Consider the following 20,285-nt stretch of genomic DNA (forward strand, 5'->3'; position numbering starts at 1 on the left):
CAGTGTTTTAAGAGTAGTTTCGCTGAGAAAACAACAAAATCAAATGCCCGTAGCTTATCATACCTTACTTTTTCACTCAGAAGCCCCAATCAAAAATGTATTTATTATTACCGTTTTAATAATTTTCTTACTTTGCTCAGTTTTAAGCCCACAATTTTATATGCATGATGTGGATTGTCTTTGTGTAAATTAGGATCTACTTATAACATTGTTAGTTCATCTTCAATTGCAATTCAACAGATAGAGTGGCTACAATTTAGTACATAACCATTGTAATTTCCACATATTAAAAAAAACTCACTGAATTCGTAACAAAATTAAATGACGTAATGTAAGTTATCAACAACCAAATACATGATGTATATTTATATTTTGGAATCAGAAATGTCCACATGCATGAATAAGTCATATACACGAAGTAGTCGTTCATATTATTTAACCAGTTTTATGAACTAGTCTACCCCATGGTATGGTATAAATTTCAGATATCTGTCAGCCCATCATGACGGACGTGATATTCCTCCTTGACTCCTCTGTCAGCCAGTCACCTGACCAGTTTACCAGACAGCTGGATTTCGTTATCCAGTTCATAGATCACGTGGTAGTGGGAGCGGAGAACTTTCAGTTCGCAGTCGTCACGTTTTCCTTCGAGGCAAAAGTCGAGATTGAATTGGCTGAGTTTAATGACAACGTCAGCTTCAAGGAGGCCGTGAGAAACATTCCATTCCGGTACTCCCTGAAACTGCATATATGCGTTTGATTGTTGTCTCGGATTTCATTTCGAAAACATTTTTACACTATGCTTACTATGTTTGATATGTTAACGGCAGTATTACTTTTCATCGGTTTCAAGCAATCTGCAAATGTTTGAAATAATATTGTTTTTTTGTATATCAAACTAGATTTTTTTGAGTGTTACAATAAATATAAAGCATAAATGTATTAAATAAAGTATGCACAACTAATGCATTCTCGGTATTTATCATATTGAACAAAATTAACAAATCTGCATTTAAAGCCTGTTTATTGACCTTCATCATATATGTCCAAATGTACATGCTTATATAGTCAATGTATAAGCCTAAATTAATACAAATATGTGTGTTAATTTCATGGTTTGTATCGTTTCAAGTGCTTTATGCCACAGAATGTTCGGCAATGAGTTGCTCAGATGTGGCAATACAATTTCTCTCCTGCTGTTACACACACACACACACACACACACACACACACACACACACACACACACACACACACACACACACACACACACACACACACACACACACACACACACACACACGCACACGCACACGCACACGCACACGCACACGCACACACACACACACACGCGCACGCGCACGCGCACGCACACACACACACACACACATATATATATATTAGCAGAGCTTGTCTCATTTTATAGGATTTATGTTTAAGTCCCGGTGGAACATTTACACACAAGGGTTTGCAGACGGTGTCGGAACTTGTCGCCAAATCTCCCTCCGCAAGGTATGACAGTTATGTTACACAAAGAGCTGTCAAACATATGATGTGTTTGTAAAAACACATCAGTTTTTCAAGAGACCATACTTTCATGACAAATTGTGTTTTAACAACGTAAATCGGAAAGGAACTCTCGATTATTTTTCTAACATGATTATAATATGTGCGCTTTATTGTATTATATGTTTATTTATTTATTACATTTATACATGTAGACTGTTTATTTCCAACGAAAGACTTAAGCCTGTTTGGCAACGTAAACGAATAGTACACGCGATGTAACTGTATATTACCTTTCTACCAAGATTTAAAGAGAACACTTATTTTAATCTGCCATAGCTTACTATCAACAGGCCATTTTACAATTCTGCCAAACGCTATGTGGTTCTCTTGACGGACGGAATGTCGGCAAACAGAGTAGAAACGAGAAAGGCTGCAGACAGCCTGAAACGACAGATCCATAAACTGATAGCCATTGGTATGCTTTCCATCTTGTATACTGTTAAAATTGATTTATTTTTGTAATTGTTAATTTTTAATGCTATTTTTTCAAGCGTATTAAAAATATGACAGTAAAAAGGTGTCGCAAGAATAATACCAAAGAATGATGATACAATTTTGCATTTTATGTTACACATTATACATTATGTTATTTGCAGTGAAGAGCATTGTTTTTATTGTTACATACATATACATATAAATAATCTTCCAACCATAGGCAACACAAATCACATTTTGATGGACTGTCATATTTATGCATGACTTATATGAAAGAATGTAAGGGTATGATTTATTGAAGGATGAATACTATAGGTTATTTTAACGTTAATCGTGAGCAGCACAGTAAAATAACATACACATACTATTTTGAAATGTAGTTTAATAGATTTTATACTAATGACTGTCGCCAGGAGTTGGTCACGAGGTCTCCCATCGCGAGCTGCTTGATATCGCGTCTCTAGGGGACGAGAGAACGCCCCAGTACGTGTTCGCCGTCAGTAACTTCAATGCCCTCTTTACCATCGTGGCGCAGCTCGTACTTCTCACTTGTCAAGGTGATGAGATGGCATTGAATAAATGTTTTAAAACTTTATTTTCATTACTGTACCTTTTTATTCGCGCATGTTCTGAGCTTTCTTTTTTATACACTCCATGTGCAATTGTAAATTTACGTTTTCTCTTATTCATGTGTTTAATCTGAAAGTAAACGGAAAGACTAATATGTTTTCAATTTCCCAATGAATGTATATAATTAAAATATGTTATTGGTATTATTGATATATTGTATTATATATTCTATTACAATTAATGGTACCATAAGAAATATCTTATGCATTTATCAGAATGCACCTGGAACACGACTGCAGCTGTTGTGTTTCTCATGGACATGTCGACGGAGATGTCACAGGTGGAAGTGGACCTCGGAGTCGACTCGATGACCTATTTGCTGAACGGACTTCTGGACAAAAAACACAACACGACCGTACGGGCCGCTCTTGTTACATACGGAAATGAGTTCCGTGTTCACCACACGTTGAAAGAACCCATGGAGTTGCTACGAGATTACATACAGAAGCTGACTGCGCCGAGATATTGTGATGCTAGTAGTGACGACGATTGTAGCGTTATAAAAAGTTTTTCACAAGCTTTAGGTCAATTGAATAGAAGCATGTTTAAAAACAATGAAAATAATACCCGAGAGATCATAGTGATTATCACTAATGGTAGGCACGACATTGATACTTCAGTCCGGGCACTGGCCAACGACTTAGTCAAGACAGGGAAGATCTTACTCGCGATTGGACTCGGGGGTAATTGGAAGGTCGATTCCTTCAAGGAGATAGTGAGAGACCCAGCTCACATTTACACTTTGGAATCGAAGGAATCCGTGAACGTGCTGGACTCTGTTATGACGGAGATTGTCTACAGCTCGTGTGCGCTTTCAAACGATTTTAATAATAAACCATAACATTGTTACGTACGCTTGAAATTCGATGACAATTGAGCAGTTAAAGTAACAATGTGGAGTAAAAATGTATTTCATAAAAATTAATGTTATTACTTTCAATAGAATATTGTTATTGCTGGTTTACTAACGTAGAGGCTTAAAGTTTTGATATGTTACGTCACTATTTATAGAAAAACCCAATAATTTAAAGAATCATTCATATTCTCTTCCAATGCGGTCATCCCAAATTTATACCATTTTGTGTTTCATTTTGTCGCGTGCTTTTTCATACGTCTAATAGTTGGGTAATTGGTCATTTGCCGTACATAAAATATCGGACATCGTAGGTATGATTATATCCTTCTGTTTCGCAATGACTTTCATTAAGTTTATTATTTATTTTAGATGATTATTTGATTAAATTAACCTTGTCTAATAGACACTTTCATAATAAATTTTGTATATAACCAAGCAACCTTTTTAATCATATGGTGATGGGATTTCTGCGTGTCATGTTGGACTCATTTGTTGAGTCTATTTAATAGCATAAAATGTGGGATATTGTATTGAACAATGCACTACCGTAGTCATACAATTCGTCAATAATAGTCAAACCATTTTATTCTTAAGTTCTAATGTTGGAAACTAAAAATAATTACGTTTTGTATTTTATTTCATATGTTCTTGATAAAAAATTTACGTTAGCATTTTGAGAATTTTGCAGTTATTTAAGTTTGAAATTCTATGCAATGTGAAGCACTTCAGCGCGTTGATAGGTAATCACAAACTCAAAAGCACACTTTCATAGCGCCCGATCATATAAAATATGTAATCCACGATATTTTATAGCAGTTATTAAATTGAAAATTAATTATTTAATACACTGTTCAAAAGACGTCTAGTTGCAACAACTTTCCTTTTATTATAAGAGAACAATTAAGAAAAATATTTTGATACATATGCATTAAAACTACAAGCACAGGGATATTGGTACTAATTAACCAATGAAATGAAATGTCAATGTCTTATAATAAATAATTTAAAAAAAAATGTTATTGTGTAGCAGTGCTTTTTGGTTATTTTGATGTTATGTCTGCTGTAAGTTGTCCGACATGTATGGCTACTTCTTACACGAATCGATTACCCCAGTACAGAAATAGACCATGTTTATAAACCAACGTGCATATATATATATATATGTGTCGACAATAAGTGGTCTTGCTTTTGTACAGCCATTTTCATAAATATAAAAATAACATTTTATTATTTATATTTTCGCATAAATGTACATAGTGCAGAAGATACCTAGACATTAGTTACTAGGTAGTACCATCAAGCTGTAATTTATGGTGTCGTCCAATAGTGTATGTTACAAATACTAAGTTCTAAGAGGGTTACGTTATGATTAAATTACTGAATAAGCTTGAAATAAAAATAGATTACAAGAGGTGTTCACATACATTCAGCACAATTCCTGTCCTGTACGGTTTTAGAGTTATTTGATAGTATTCTATACGCAGGTCTTACTCTACATACAATATTGCAATTATTTTAGGCGAATATTCACATAAATCAAGTTTCAATAGGTTCAAATATCAATGTTCAACTGGTAGCAAGGCTTTTCTAAAGTGTGGGTTGTCAGTTCCCCAACAACCTAGGTATAGCGTTTGTGGTCGATGGCTCCGGCAGCGTAACAGCGAATTAATTTCAAGCAACCATAAAATTCATGTCCAGATTTGTCGACCTCTTTGAGATAGGACCATTGATGTCATTGTATTTTCAGATGGATTAAATATCTCGATTCAATTTGCACAATTTTTGAGCGCGACTGATAAAGTCGCTATGGCAAAGGTTACAAAAGCTTCAGATTATTGAAAGTGATGGTTGGTGCTAACAATACTTTTCAAGTAATTCAATCATTTGAGTGATATTTACATTCGTTTCGACAGGAAACGTTAACAACATTGCACCGGAAATAACGACTAAATTCACCGTGTCAATATGTGGAACCAATTTACCATTAACTAGACTTATATATGATTTTAGTATGTGTGTATTGGAAACATAACGTAACAGGTTTATTGATAGATCTGTGTTTTCTCTAAAATGGATATTAATGATCGACCTTATTTTTACGTGCGCGTCTTATAAGATTAAATGAACGATTATTAAAATTAAGTTAATGAAACAGGAAGTGGAACGTAAGGAACCAAAAAAAGTTAGTTTGATATACTTAAAGAGGCAGAAATATTAGGGACAATGTTTGGTGTGTCAGTTGTCCCCTAAAAGCAGACCCTTAGGAATCTCTGCAATACGCAACTGGTCGCATTAACTGTATTGTACTAGACTCGCGTGATAACAACCCCGAGGTTTGGCCCTCTCAAATGTTTTAAACAATCTCTCATTAGGACAGATAATAAATAATTTGTTGTGAAAACAGTTGTCATATATATTAATAAAACAGCGGTACTAGTAAGACGTAAAAGATAAGATTCGTTCACAAGCATAGTCCTGTTAACAATCATTCGTATTACTTAATATGGTCTGACATTGATGGCATTTTAATAATTTATTTTATAACGCATCGAAAAACACTATTTGTAACATTTCTGTTCGTAATGTGTTAAATTAAAATTAACAAGTAAGTGTTATGCGACCAATAGTCGCATAAAAGCATTCATTGGCTTTGGAAAAGTTCCCGGAAGAAGTTGATTGTGAACTTCGGTGGTCACCTACGGGTCCATGTCTTAGGTTAGAAACTGAGCATTTGATTCAAATCCCTTTGAAATCAAATCATTGTTTATGTCTTGCTATAATATTCTAAGACAAATATGTCAGTGTCCTTAATTAGCTTTCGTTTGTTTAATTATGGAAAAATGATGTGCATAACACATTTTTCCCTAATAAGTATACATTTTCAGATAACGATTTAATTCACTGCAGAATGAAAATTTGTACACATTAAAATATGAAACGCACTGATCACACGAATTTGAAACAAACAAAAGCAGAGTATGCGAGTATGATGTTGATGTCCCATGCAGAATTCCAATGAATACAATTGACATCGGTGGCTTAACCCATTTATGCCTAGCGTCTAGAAAAAAGGTCTTGGCAAACAGTGTAAACCCAGATGAGATAAATATAGTAATAAATATACTAGACATCTCTAATTTTGGAAATAAATTGATCCAATTTAGAAGGATGGGAGAGTGCACTAGGCATAAATGGGTTAACATAGTAAACTAGTTCTGTAATTGCCCAACGAGCCAACTGCATCACGTTTAAGGTGGTTTATTATTGTCTAACTAAGCTTCACTCGTTTATATTAAGTTTTCTGTACATTTCGAAAAAAAAAACATATAATAAAGTAACTGAAAACAGTTGGTAATCTTTACGTTTAAACGACAATTTTGTTCAGTTGATCGTAGTAAATTATGGAATTTCCATTATTAATTGTTCGCTTTAGAGCAACTTATTTGTACTTTTCCAAACGTGACCAAAGAAACATAAACCTTGTTTGCAATCATTAAGAACACAATAAAACCGTTCATTTTCGGAGCACATGTTTGCATTAACATTCAAATTCCCGCTGATAAAAAGTTAATAAATATCGTGACAGTATCATCATGCGAACATGAAGAAAATGCTGTTCAACACCGATCAAAGAACGAATGCAGTATGTGAGGAACTGATATCAGAGAGGGTAATCGCGTGATAGTCAATATGGCGACGTCTACGCCGAAGCATGTATTTTTCGCCCTTTATTACTTGCATTATTTTTTAAATACCGCTCACTTCAAGCCATATCAGCAAGAAAGTTACAAGCATTGATTTCGTATTAAAGTGATATAATGGGCATTTTTCACTGTTGAATTGAGCTGAAAAGAATGAACAGGTCATAAATGTTAGTTAAAATGTGGTAACAGATCAATTATCTACAACTCATCTTGTTACCAGTTGTTCATAAAAAATATATATTATATTCGATATTTTACATGACTCACCCAGTCCTCTCAGCCGAAATGATCCGTAAAACAAAATTGTGTCTTTGTGTCGTATGAACGAATCTGCATGAAAACTACATTGAGACTCGCATCGTTCATCGAATAATTTCTGTCTTCAGTTGTTCAAAACGAAATAACGGTTGATATTCAAATGCATTATTTTTCTATTTCCAGGATATTGTTTTAGTATGTTGATGCTGCATTTACAAATATAAGTGTATATGAAGTAAAAACACCAAAAATAAACAAGGGTTGCGATAGACACCTATTAGCATAGCATATTATACTGTTAAATGCCCATAATACCACTTAAATATTCGCTATATATCTCGACTTTACTCGCTGCGAAATGTTTTAGCGGGATGACCTAATTACGCTCCACTAAGACAATTTGCGGCAAGTAACGTCGAGATTTAAGGCGAATTTAATACGAAATAAAAGCGTATCACCTTTTTACTGATATGGCTGGAAAGTGAGCGTCATATAAGAATTAACCCATTTATGCCTAGCGTCTAGAAAAAAGGCATTGGCAAACAGCGTAGACCCAGATGAGACGCCGCAGGGTCTGCGCTGTTTGCTTAAAGAAATTTCTGTAAGAAATATTCTAAATAAAGAAATAAATATACTACACATCCCTTATTTTGGAAATAAATTGATCCAATTTAGAAGGATGGGAGATTCCACTAGGCATAAATGGGTTAAAAACAAAAGTAATAAAGGGTATAAAACTTCGAAAAATTACTGTCTCGGTATGGAGGCCTCCATATTGACTATCACGTGATTACCACCCCCCCCCCCCTCTGGATATACTTTTAGAGCAGCACTAACATCATAGCATGTATTGTCATCAACACTAGCTGAGTGTATCGCCCATCATGGAGGAAAATCTACGGGACATAAGTGGCCATCGAGTAAAAATCAAAGTACTGACAGTACTGATGTGACGATGCTTTTGAAGAGATTGATATAAAAACATATATTTAAGTTTATCTACATCACCACAATTGTGTATGTAGGTACGAAAATTTGGGGTAGGAAACAAAAATGGGTACGAAAATTTTGGGTACAAAAATTATGCAAAAAAAATGCGTACGAAAAAAAGATTTGGTTACGAACAAAAATTTGGTTAGGAAAAAAAAGTTGGGTACAAATTTTTTTGGGGGTCTACTAGCAAAAATTTGGGTACAAAAAAAATTGGGTACGAAAAAAATTGGGTACGAAGAATGTAGGGTTCGAAAAAAAAATTGGGGGTACGGGGAAGTAGTACCCGTGGGGAACTTGATCCATTCAGCGAAACTGGGAGGCGGGTTACATTATCGATCAAATATAACAAGAAATATCTTTAAAAAGATATTCGACGTGTATTTTCTGTACCACTTAAAAAACGTTCTGTTACAGTTAAACGTTTGTGGGTTATAACATTACGTTTCAGCATATACATTCAAAACTTGACATGCTCTTTAATTACACCATGCTCTTTAAGTTCACATGTATATTATACCAAACTTTATATTTTGTTGTTTCCTTTTCCTTAGATAATGATGCTATGTATACGGACGTGATTTCACATGTCCATGTGCATGAACATATAATTCTTCTCTTTTGATTATTGTTTTTTTTTCTCTAATTCAATAAGCTTAGACATGTTTGTTCGTTAAGTACGGCAATAATTTCATGATGATTCCCGAAAGTAGGTATGAGCACATAGTCGTAAGAGCACTTGAATAAGCGAGTTCGGCCATGAACACATGGTAAGGTTAACTTAATCTCCGCGATATGACCTTATATGTTTTAAAAACAGCAAACAATATCCAACAAACGAATGAATTATCAAACATAGTATGTGCACTGATGTGGCTCTGTAATTTCTGTTTGAAAAGTTTATTAAATGTGCAAAATGAGAAAGCACGCAAATGAGCGAGTTTCACAGATGTCATACGGCTATTATGCTGTTTATATACCATAGTCGCTACAACGTTTACAAATGGCAGGTTCGAAATAATTCGTTTTCTTTACACTCATGATCGCGTTGAAAGTTAAATATACACGTTTTTATTCGCAATTTATTTACTGAATCACGACAAATGTCAAATACAATACAGAAAATGCATAGTTGGTTTATTGATCTATAAACATATAATGGATTGAATATAACTGATTTAAAATTAACATTTTCAAACTATTATTAAATCTTTTCCCCAGAATATGTTGTCCTATTTATAGCTCAGCTTCCTATTCCTTTATCAATGATAATCAGCGAGGTATGCCGATTAGAAAAATCGAGCTATCTCAATCTTTTACATAGGTCGCCATTGTGAAGAATTTTTTCATGGTATGATAACTTAGACGAACTGCTTCGCAGCATCGTCAAAAAGGCAAGTCATTGTTCGGGTTAACTAGAAAATTTGCTTCACACAAAACACAACATAAGTTCCCTTCATTAAAATAAGTTGTAAACAATATACATTGCTTTGTTTAAATGAATTTTCAATTTATATACTTCTATAATATTTCCAGCTACATACATCAAATACAATTAAAAGAAGAAACGAATGAAAAGAATCGGATACAAAACATAAGATGAAATTACCTTTCTAGTAACAACATGATAAATATGAAGTGCACCATGTGTATTTTTATTGACTTTGAATAGCAATTGTTTATAAGGTAATGGAATTATTTATGGATTTTTTCTACCTGTTATATATTTTAATTGCTTTAATAGTTGAAACCGAAAAACATAATCAAGGAGGTGAAAACAACAGCCAGTGATGCAACGTTGGCAGTCTGGCTGTTACATCCATCGGTGTTACAGTAACAAGACTCTCCGCTGATCATGAGGTCTGTGCACTTGAGCTTCTCCATGGTAACATTGAACCTCATCACGTAACAGTCTCTGGTCGTTATTTCGAAGTCTAAAATTTACATGATGAATTAGACAATAATGAAAGATATATAGTTAGTAAGGTCCATAAACATTTTACGCATAACGCATTCGAATTCCGATCTGCATTTAGCAGTTGAGGATTGCATCTAAAAAAAACCAGAAATGTCAATACCTTGCCCCATGTATCATAAGACCATTTCTAAATTGATTTAAGTCTAAACAGTTCATATTTACTAAATAGAAACCATAGTGAAAATGTAACAATCATTCCCATTTTGTCATAATTTTATTTTTTTAATACATTTCAAATTTAGATTATTTTAAGTCGTTAGGCAAAATTTTTTAACATTCATTTTTATGCTAACTAAATATATTTATGAACAAAATTTCCGGATCATTGATTAACCTTATCCTTGATTTAACAAACGTTTTCTGGTATGTTTAGATTTGTTTTTAACGCACCGGTCTGTTTTGACCTTTGTAAAGCCAAGCAAAGCATGATCTGAACGCACTGCTTTTAATATGGCATCATTGAAAAATCATAAACAAAATAAATTAGATTGCTGTAAACCGTGCACTTGTAATGATAATGTGAAAACCAAAATTAAATGATTAAATCTTAACAGCAATTTTTGTCATTTTGATATATTTTAGTATATTACATGTCAGTTGTTTTTGGGATGTTAATTTGTTAACAACCTGACGTGTTTATTTCATGCCTTAGACCACCATGTTAACTGGAACAGTTTTTAACTAAATTTATCACTAGAAAATAAGAGTCCTGACTTGATGCATTTCCGAAATATAAATATTGTTTACCCAGTTGAATATTTTACTGCATTTCTAAGTTGCTTGTCCGTTTAGATATAACACTGTGTTAAGTAAATATTATGCTCCAATTACGTAATTATGTCATAAGTTATCTTAATAGTAATTCAGAAATTGGTAATATGATGATTTATATGTTTTGTATCTTTGCAGTGCCAAAACAATGCCATGAAACAGAATAAACGTTGTTCTAAACGAGTTGTGTTGTTCTGAACAAGACAACCACATAAAAATGGTCAAGCGTGTGGTAATGGAACTGCGTAATGGCAAAACAGTCAAATGTGAGTGTGAGTGTGGAAGGCTGCACCATTTTGTTAGCAAAGTGGCTGATTGAATCCGAGCAGACTTGCAAAAACAGAAATAACCTCGAAGTGCTGATCGTAGATTTGCTTGTTCTGTGCATCATGCTACGAGCATTAACATTCTCTTAAAGGAGATGTCTGCAAGGAATCATTAACACACTTACGGCCAAAATTATTTTGGTAGTTAAACTTCACAACTTCAAGAATTTCTATAGGACATAGCAGTTGGGCTATTACAAACTTGTACACAAGATCAGCTGATTAAAGGGCCTATAATTATCAGTTCATAAAGCAACATGCTCAAAAGCAGAGAATATTTCGCAAAATATTTCGTAAAATAAAGTTAACCCATAAAAAAATCAGTGTTCCTTATAGCAATAGCCAAAATTTCAACGCTAGATGTGGTATGATAACATAGATTTAACGAGATACAATATTGAAGACAGAATTGTTGTAATGTATTGCATTTTAGTGTTATGCTTGTTTTCATTTAATATTAATAAGTAAGCTGAAGCTTAAAAACTACCGACATGTTGCAAATTTCAACGTTTATTAGTGATGTTATGCAGTTTTTACACAAGTACAGATTCAAGTAAAAATTTAGCAGTTTTAATACAAAAGTGAACGTTGCGCAAATGGAAATAACTTCAAAACAAGGGCGGTGATCATATGTTTTTATTTAATTTTTCACGAAGTATTTAAATGTAGTGTTTGCAGGCAAATTTCCAAAATATGTATTATTCTGAAATATTCACCAAAACTGCAGCAACACCCATAAAGAGCAATATTCAATGAACATCGTATATATTACTTAAATTCGATTAAGTATCTAATTGCATTTTGTCAAGTAGGTCATTTAAAATTGTCATTCCTATGCATTCCTATTCGGACTCATTTGCGTCGGACTCAAAATTTCTCCACATAGAGGTGTGTTAAGTATCATAATAATCGGTAATAACCTCTTTATGGTATGATTTGGGGTGGAGAAAAGCAATTTTAAAAGGTTCTCGTTCACTTATGCAATTTGTTTTGCTCACGTAAATATTGTTTTTCGACATGTTTACAGCGTTCGGCAAGCACGTAACATAAAAATGGTTTTAAGGTTGGTGACGTCAAGGAGTTTATATTCAACGTTGAGTCATCCGATAATAAGATGATTAAAGGATAAGATAAGAAAACATGTTTTTTTTAGTATCAAATTGTTTTTTTGTTATTTTTAAATCAAAACAATATGCAAGCTCGACTTACGAAAAAGATTGGATATGGTGCGTATTTATATAGCGCATTTAGGTCTTACATTTAATGTATTAAGGATTTGATTTATTATTTGAGTAACTGTATTTATCAACACTTACGTTTGTGTGTATCTCGTATGACCACCTTCCGGCAGGCGGCGTTCGATCCTTGGCATTCCGTCAAGGCTGCCTTCGCATTCGCTCCTTGCAAGTTGAAGGTTTGGCCACAGTCGGTGTTGTTCCAGCTTATGCAGGTGTAACACTTCAGCGCACATCCTAGAATCACAGTTGCTTATTAGGTTACGTAGTCGTTCATGCGTATTTATTTTAGCGCTCTACTTTTATATATAGCGCTTTAAGAGCATGGTCTAATCCCAGGCTATTAATGACAAGCCTGCGGTGACGTGTTCGCCACCTTTTATACTGATGAACATCTGTACTAATTGTTAACCTTATGTAGCAAGGCAGTCGGTACTCTTTGATGTAACTATTTCAGAGATGTAATAACCGTACACTTCATAATAATATAAACACTAAATTAAAAATTACACTATGCCAATACAGCTTAACAAAAAGTATAGAAACCTTACGGTAGCATGTGGTGCTTCATTTATATAAGTGTAACATAGTTGGTATTTTTAAATTAATAATTGTAGAAAATTATTAATAAATCTTTAATCACAACAACCATAATTTCATAAATAAGATTCTTGTATTTTGGAGATTATTTATAGATGATTAATTATAAAAAATAGAATGTAATAGATGTTTAATTATAGACAAAATAATGGTTTAAACAAAATTATAGAATCGTAATTTAAATATTTACCAAATCATTAGAGAACGTTAAGTACATTTACATGTACCACGGTTATCACTGTGCAAATCAAAACGTGACTGCCTATAGGTAAATACTTAAAGATGCCAAACAAGATTAGTTATGAAACACAGTCCGAATAAACTTATCTTGAAAAGCCATCAAAAACATCCTGTTAGCAAGGTTCAAACATGATAATTTGGTCTAGCGGGTTTCTGCGCTTCATTGAACCGGAACATAAAAGAGTCGGTCAACCGACATAGTTATGATGACCAATCAGAAAACGTATACAGCCTGTTTGTTCAGTTTTGAATTTTCATTTTTCTGTAAAGTGGAGTCTAAGTTTGACAATCGAGTAGAGCAGTCAAGTTTTCTTGTCGTGGCGGCCATATTGGCCGCCGTGCTGTAAAATTGTATTTCACGAACATTAGCAAGAGTTGTATTAGAAAATATTGAACAGAAATAAATCGCGATGAAAAGAGAAATGAACTTTGTTAGTTACTGTGTGTTCCCCACGAAAAATATGTAATTACGTCACATAAGGAACGAATTCAAAAGGAACATCAAACCCCGAAACTCAACTCACATATACGATACAAACACACACCCACACATACCATGTGCTATGTTTAACCTGTGACATTCACTTCGCTAGACAAACCCGGACCGCAATGCTACATAGCAATATTTTGAGCATACAAAGAGGTACAATTTTTAGGTCAGTAAGTCATCGATTTGATAGAGCATCATAGCCTGTAAAATCGAACTCTGTAAAGGCGAATGTATGCATTATTGTATGCATTATTTTGAAATACAACTTGCCAAGAACAATATTGAAAATAAATAATCGTTCATTGAAAATCATAAAGTTTGTATGCATTTTTATCAATAATATGGCAAAAAAGTGTAATACCAATATAGGCTTTTAACTATGTTTCAGATTTAAAAGCCGTCGTTGTGTCGATGTAATGAGCCAGCTTTTGCATATAAATGTTCAAGTGTTGCATTATCCTCTATTTGTAGTTTATTTTATTCTTATCTTTGTTAATATATTTATTTGGAACATTTCCTTATATTACAGGTTTGGTTGTAAATTAATTTTCTGAAATTTTTTCAAAAATACGAACACCTGTGCACGAGTCTATGTAAGATAATTCTGAGTTAGCAGTAAATAGTAAATCCTTCTTCACCCTTGTCGACTTTACCATTTTGAAGGATCAGGTTGGAGTCTCATGCGTGAAATGCGCTTTGAAAGTCAGATCAATGCGGTTTAGGCGTCAGTAAGTCACTTTGCTATGCTGTAGGTAGGTTTAAGCAGTTTAATGTGGATAAAATAAACAACATGATCGTGTTACATGTAATGACGCGTTTGAAGGTTCATGTAGAGGCTTCAGTTTGAAAAATGTGGGACCCCTAGCATTGAACTCAATTTTGACTAAACGAAGAGTGCCACATTGAAAATGTTTACATATTTGCTTAAAAGGATGGTTTACCTTCAAACTGCTACCAATTGTGTGTAGCAAAATCTCATACCATCGACCAAATCAATCAAAATACAAAGCGATTTTAACACAAAAATAGACATTATTTTCAAAAATCTGAATGCTGTTTATTCAGCGTATTTCGGCGGAAAATTATATAACTAGTTAATGATATCGACGTTGGTGAGGGCAAATTACGCTTAAATACTAAAACAAAAATTACATATCTAGAAATATCAAAACTCGAACACATGTCATTTCATGACGATGGGAGCAGCCATTTTTAGATTAATAAAATTGAAAGAAACATGCTAAAAACTCACTCAACGCCTGATTGACATTTCAAACGGTTGACGATGACAAATGCATTGGATTGTAATCTTTCCGTTGATGTGTGCAAACTGCATGATCAGACCTCATAAACACTCCAAAAAAATAACTTTGTAAGAAGCATTTCGCCAATATTTACAATTGTTGTCGAACCACATGTACGTGTATTATTGCGCACAAAATAGTACGCTTACAGACTGACAGAAAGATCGACACGAAACTCCGTTCAATTCATCACGGTATACTATTTTATTGATAATATATAATAATAATTCGCTCCAACAACCTAAATGTAAAAAAAATCTTTTAAACGAAGTTTTTAATAACGAAAGTGAAAACAACGGAAGTCGGATGGATATTATGTGAGATGCACTTCGGTTCCAGAAAAAACAACAAAAACACTAAAAAAGACATGTGTGGAAAATTTTCAGCTGGAAAATATTTGAAATGGGGTAAGTGATTTTATCTCTATGTGATCATTTCTGTTATTAAGCGCGATCTCTTCCTGATTAATGTTAACAGTTGTTTTACTAGTCGCGACCAACTGTCAAAATAACGATGTGTTTTCTCAGGTATGTGTATACACATTCCATGTTTTCTTACTACTTCACGTGATTTCGACCGATTTGTAAAGCACGTTTTTTTCTACGGAGCACAGCGAGTGCCACGCTTTCAAAATGGGTAGAAGGAATCGATATACAAATGTATAACAAGATTCGGTTTGCCAAAAGGAACACATTAATCAAAACGGTACAAGGACAGTAGTTGCTCAGGAAGGAAGAAAGAAAAAATCATGATACCTAGCTGTGTATTTCTATGTAAAACTATGATTTCTAGAGTCGTCTGCACACAACTCATAAAATCGTGTTATTGATGAGCAATATCTCCTTTTATTACAATGATTTCTACCCAGCCAAACCTATTTCTTTATATTTATTAACAATTTTATATGTCGTCTGCAATTTCTTTTAATTTGAGATGGTTTAAAATTTTCCATTTGGTTATAGCGAAATTTTTAAGCCCTTGAAATAGAATGGTGACTCTTATTATCCACCATACCTGGATTTTTAAAAAAGTAGTTCAGTTTAGTTATTTTTAGAATTTTGTTTAGGAAAATTATCCAAAAAATGCAGTTGAATAATAACTCATTTGTTGTTTTCTGACAATAATTTTCTGTGAAATGTTGCTTACTTGACCTTGTATATGTATATAGCTTTATATTTATTCAACTTACGGTAGTGCATATCCTTCCTAACTTTAGATTGAGATTTTGTAAATTAGTGTACAAATGTATTGCTTTTAAACAAAAATATGAATAAAGCAAAAAAATATTGAATGTCAAAAATGTGTTTATGTTATTATATCCGTCTTTACCTTTAAAATGAAATATAGTTTGACCATATTGTACCACATTGAATGAAGAAAAACCAAATCAAAGTTTTAATGAATTTTATCCCTCCCATGAACCTTAACTGCGAATATTTTCTGAAGGCGATATTATTACAGCGATATTTGAACAGTACAAATATCGCGTGTCGCCGCAACTGTCGCGCAAAATTTCGAGTATCGCTTCGTGCGTCGTGTGTTGCGGTCTAAATAAGACCGCGATACACGAAATTCTGATACTATGGGCGATATTTGAATAATAAAATATCGTGCGTTGCCGCGACTGTCGCTTCGTGTTTCATGCGTCGCCCTTTGAACACATGAAGCGATACACGATATTTTGCGCGACAGTCGCGGCGACGCACGATATTTTGCGCGACAGTCGCGGCGACGCACGGTATTTTGCGCGACAGTCGCGGAGACGCAAGATATTTTGCGCGACAGTCGCGACGACGCACGATATATTTAACACGATATATCGCCTTTTGGGCTACCTACACAAGGGCGATATTTTCGTGGTACATTCTCGCGCGTCGCTTCGTGTATCGCGCAAAATATCGCGCGTCGCCGCGACTGTCGCGCAAAATATCGTGCGTCGCCGCGACTGTCGCGCAAAATATCATGTATTGCTTCGTGTGTCGTGTGTCGCCCTTGATGGAAGAAGGGCGAGAATATTGATGGCACTATCTGGATTCCGTGCATAAGAGATAAGAACTAACGTAGTATTTTATTAAGATAACAATTGCATGGATTTCGAACATGACAGTTTTTAATTTATAGAAAACAAACTCCCCAGCACTACGTCGTTTTCATCTTGTATTACTAGTCAGGAATTCGTTAGTTTTGCAAACAAATACGCATACAGGGAATGCCTCTATATAACACGATCCGCGTTTATATACCGTGTATGAAGTTGCAGCCTTACTTGTTGATTCTGCATCAAAATGTCATATGGCATATAGTATTCTATTAGATAGAAAAATATGTTCGATTCCAAAAAACGTGCAAAAAAGGTTTTACTTCTGGCTATTGTTAATGAAAAAATGTAACCACTAACCAGTGCATTTAACTTAACCTTTTCAACATGCTAGAGGCAAAATCCTATTCCGAAAATGTATATATTTGTGACTTTAAGTGCAAACGTATGTAGCCGATATACATCAATGGTTTAGCGCAAATTTCGCAAATGATCTACAAAATATAAATGATAATCGGTAAGTGCGCTTGAATAACGTAGCTCAGTTTAATTAGATATCACGTACACACATTAATTAAAACTATCTTGAATATTAAACGGACGTGCATGGAATAAAAATATTCGACAATTGTGGTTTTTGTGGCTTTAAATATTGCAATAAAAGTGTTTCGAAATAAATTAATGAGCATTATGTCGAAATCATGTGCGGCATTCTGCTTAAAGGGGCATTTTCACAGATTTTGGCATTATTTAAGTTGTCGCAAAGCAAGATGGATTGTCAAGTTATCAAATTAAATATTAAGTATAATAATAAATACTAGTTAAATATTATATTATATATTAATACACTAAATACTATAAACATTTAAATTATAAACAACAAGAAACTCAGTTGGCAAATTCTCTCTATAGCCAATATTGAATATACAAAGATAAAATCTGGCATCGTGGTGCATGGAAGTATATTCAGTCGAAAGACAATACACCAATGACGGGTTATTGTTTTGATTGGCATTCAGATATGAAAGCAATGACATTATGTACACACCGGTCTTACCGACAATAACGTAGTGACGTCTCCATCTATGTATAGAATGAAGGCCATGATGGAACTGCACGATAAAACCCGTCGCGAGCACAGGTGGTTAGCGTGTGGCTATGATATTAATTAGTGAAAACATCATTTTGAATGATAAATTATCATATTATAACAAAAATCAACTTTTCTGGAAAAATAAATTACTATCAAATATATATATAACAAGGGATCCAACTTGAAATCACCCGAAAACGGGGTGCATCGTTTTGAACAGCCATTACCTCATAAATTTTGCAGCGATTTTCACGATCTTGGTTTTATTCAACGCAGAAATGAATTTCCTTTCTGGAAATGTATATGTCTTGCAATATTTTTACAAATACTGGGTCAACTTTGCACAGGCTAATCTGGGATGACACTTTACGCACATGCATTAAGCCCAGTTTTCTCAGAACAAGACACATATTGTAGTACGTGTGTGCAGAAGCCGCCCTTTCAGGTGACGCTTCAGCAACACTTCAACACTTACAAAAATGAAACTCTTACCCTCTTGTATAAGGACGAACATAGCCAAAACTGCAAGGCATCGTATTGATACTACTGCAAACATCTTGACTTTATTTTCAATACTTTAACTTTAGACTTATCTTTTACTTCACTTATTCGCTTGTTAACTTAAAACGATGTTAACATAAGTAAGCGTATACACAATAACTAGACGTGTATGTTGTGAGAGCGCAAAACGAATACTGTTCATTGAATGTTTTGCTTGACAGGGCTCCGGTCACATCTAGTAAGATGCGGGCAATCAAAGTTAACAAACAAACAGGGGGCAATAAACGTCTAACGAATACAATTGTGTATTCGCAATACATCGATACTGCAGCGAGTGATTGACAAATACAACTGATACAGCAAAAAAAAGCAAATAAAAAACATTTGTTTATTTGCACGGCCTACAGTTTTAAAGCGGAACGTGCCAGTAAACGACTTGCTTTACATTAAAGTGAATTGTTCACAAATTGTCGACAATTTTCGAAACAAAAATTCAATAATAAAACAAAACTATAATTCAAGGATCAAACTACCACTAAGACAAACAATCATACTGAAAATATGCATCTTTTACTAACTTTATTAAGCGCCGTAAACGCGGTACGATTGACTGATAAGAAAAAATAGTATTTATTTCTTACAATTTTGCTACAACACGTTCATTACTTATATCAAGTATTAAATGACTCGAATATGTGTCTTGAAGGCCGAAGGGTTTAGCCTTTTTGTCTGATGGTTCGAGACCCGCTTGTGGTCCTTTTTTCTCTATTTCTTCCATAAGTTCTACTATTGTCATTATAATCGAACGAAACAGTCCCTTGGTTAAAATCTAGTATAATGTTTACGAATGTATATTTTACTTAGAGTTTTTAAAGTAACAAGACCTACTTGTAACGCAATTATTTAATGTGTTCTAATAGTCATATAGTTTATACGTTTCGAAATAAATTACCATTATTTTACTCGTTCTGACTCCTTCATATTGCACTGATTGTGTTTTTCTTTGATTTAGTTTATGATAATCGTTTATGGTGCACTTTTAATTATATAGTTCGATCCAAATAGTACCTTTCGTTTCTGCTTTGATTCTGGACTGGCCCACTATATCGTATGTTTAATCTGACACGGACACTAATTACGGACACGAAAACTATTTCGCAAATTTGAAATGCAAAATCATTAAAATGCTAATAAAGACAACGAGAGCGTGTGTATATTTAATTTCGTTCAAATGATATATCATATTACATCGTGAATTAGCGCCACA

At 34.0% G+C, this 20,285-nt stretch overlaps 2 protein-coding genes across 2 annotated transcripts in view; one reads left to right on the forward strand and one right to left on the reverse strand.

Annotated features, from left to right (window-relative positions):
• Window positions 1–20,285, forward strand: part of LOC127854644 (von Willebrand factor A domain-containing protein 2-like) — a 205,609-nt gene that overhangs the window by 12,332 nt on the left and 172,992 nt on the right. The window contains exon 11 of the mRNA XM_052389707.1: window positions 486–729. Within this exon, the coding sequence (XP_052245667.1) occupies window positions 486–729 (244 nt within the window). The remainder of the gene's footprint in view (window positions 1–485; window positions 730–20,285) is intronic.
• LOC127854806 (uncharacterized) lies at window positions 9,565–19,237 on the reverse strand. The gene is made up of 3 exons (XM_052389857.1): window positions 19,010–19,237; window positions 12,834–12,989; window positions 9,565–10,376 (listed from the first exon to the last, which is right to left on the reverse strand). Exons 1-3 carry the CDS (start codon window positions 19,071–19,073, stop codon window positions 10,180–10,182), a joined length of 417 nt encoding a protein of 138 aa, XP_052245817.1. The 5' UTR covers window positions 19,074–19,237; the 3' UTR covers window positions 9,565–10,179.

The sequence above is a fragment of the Dreissena polymorpha genome, chromosome 13, assembly GCF_020536995.1.
Source record: "Dreissena polymorpha isolate Duluth1 chromosome 13, UMN_Dpol_1.0, whole genome shotgun sequence".
Taxonomy (NCBI): Eukaryota; Metazoa; Mollusca; class Bivalvia; order Myida; family Dreissenidae; genus Dreissena; species Dreissena polymorpha.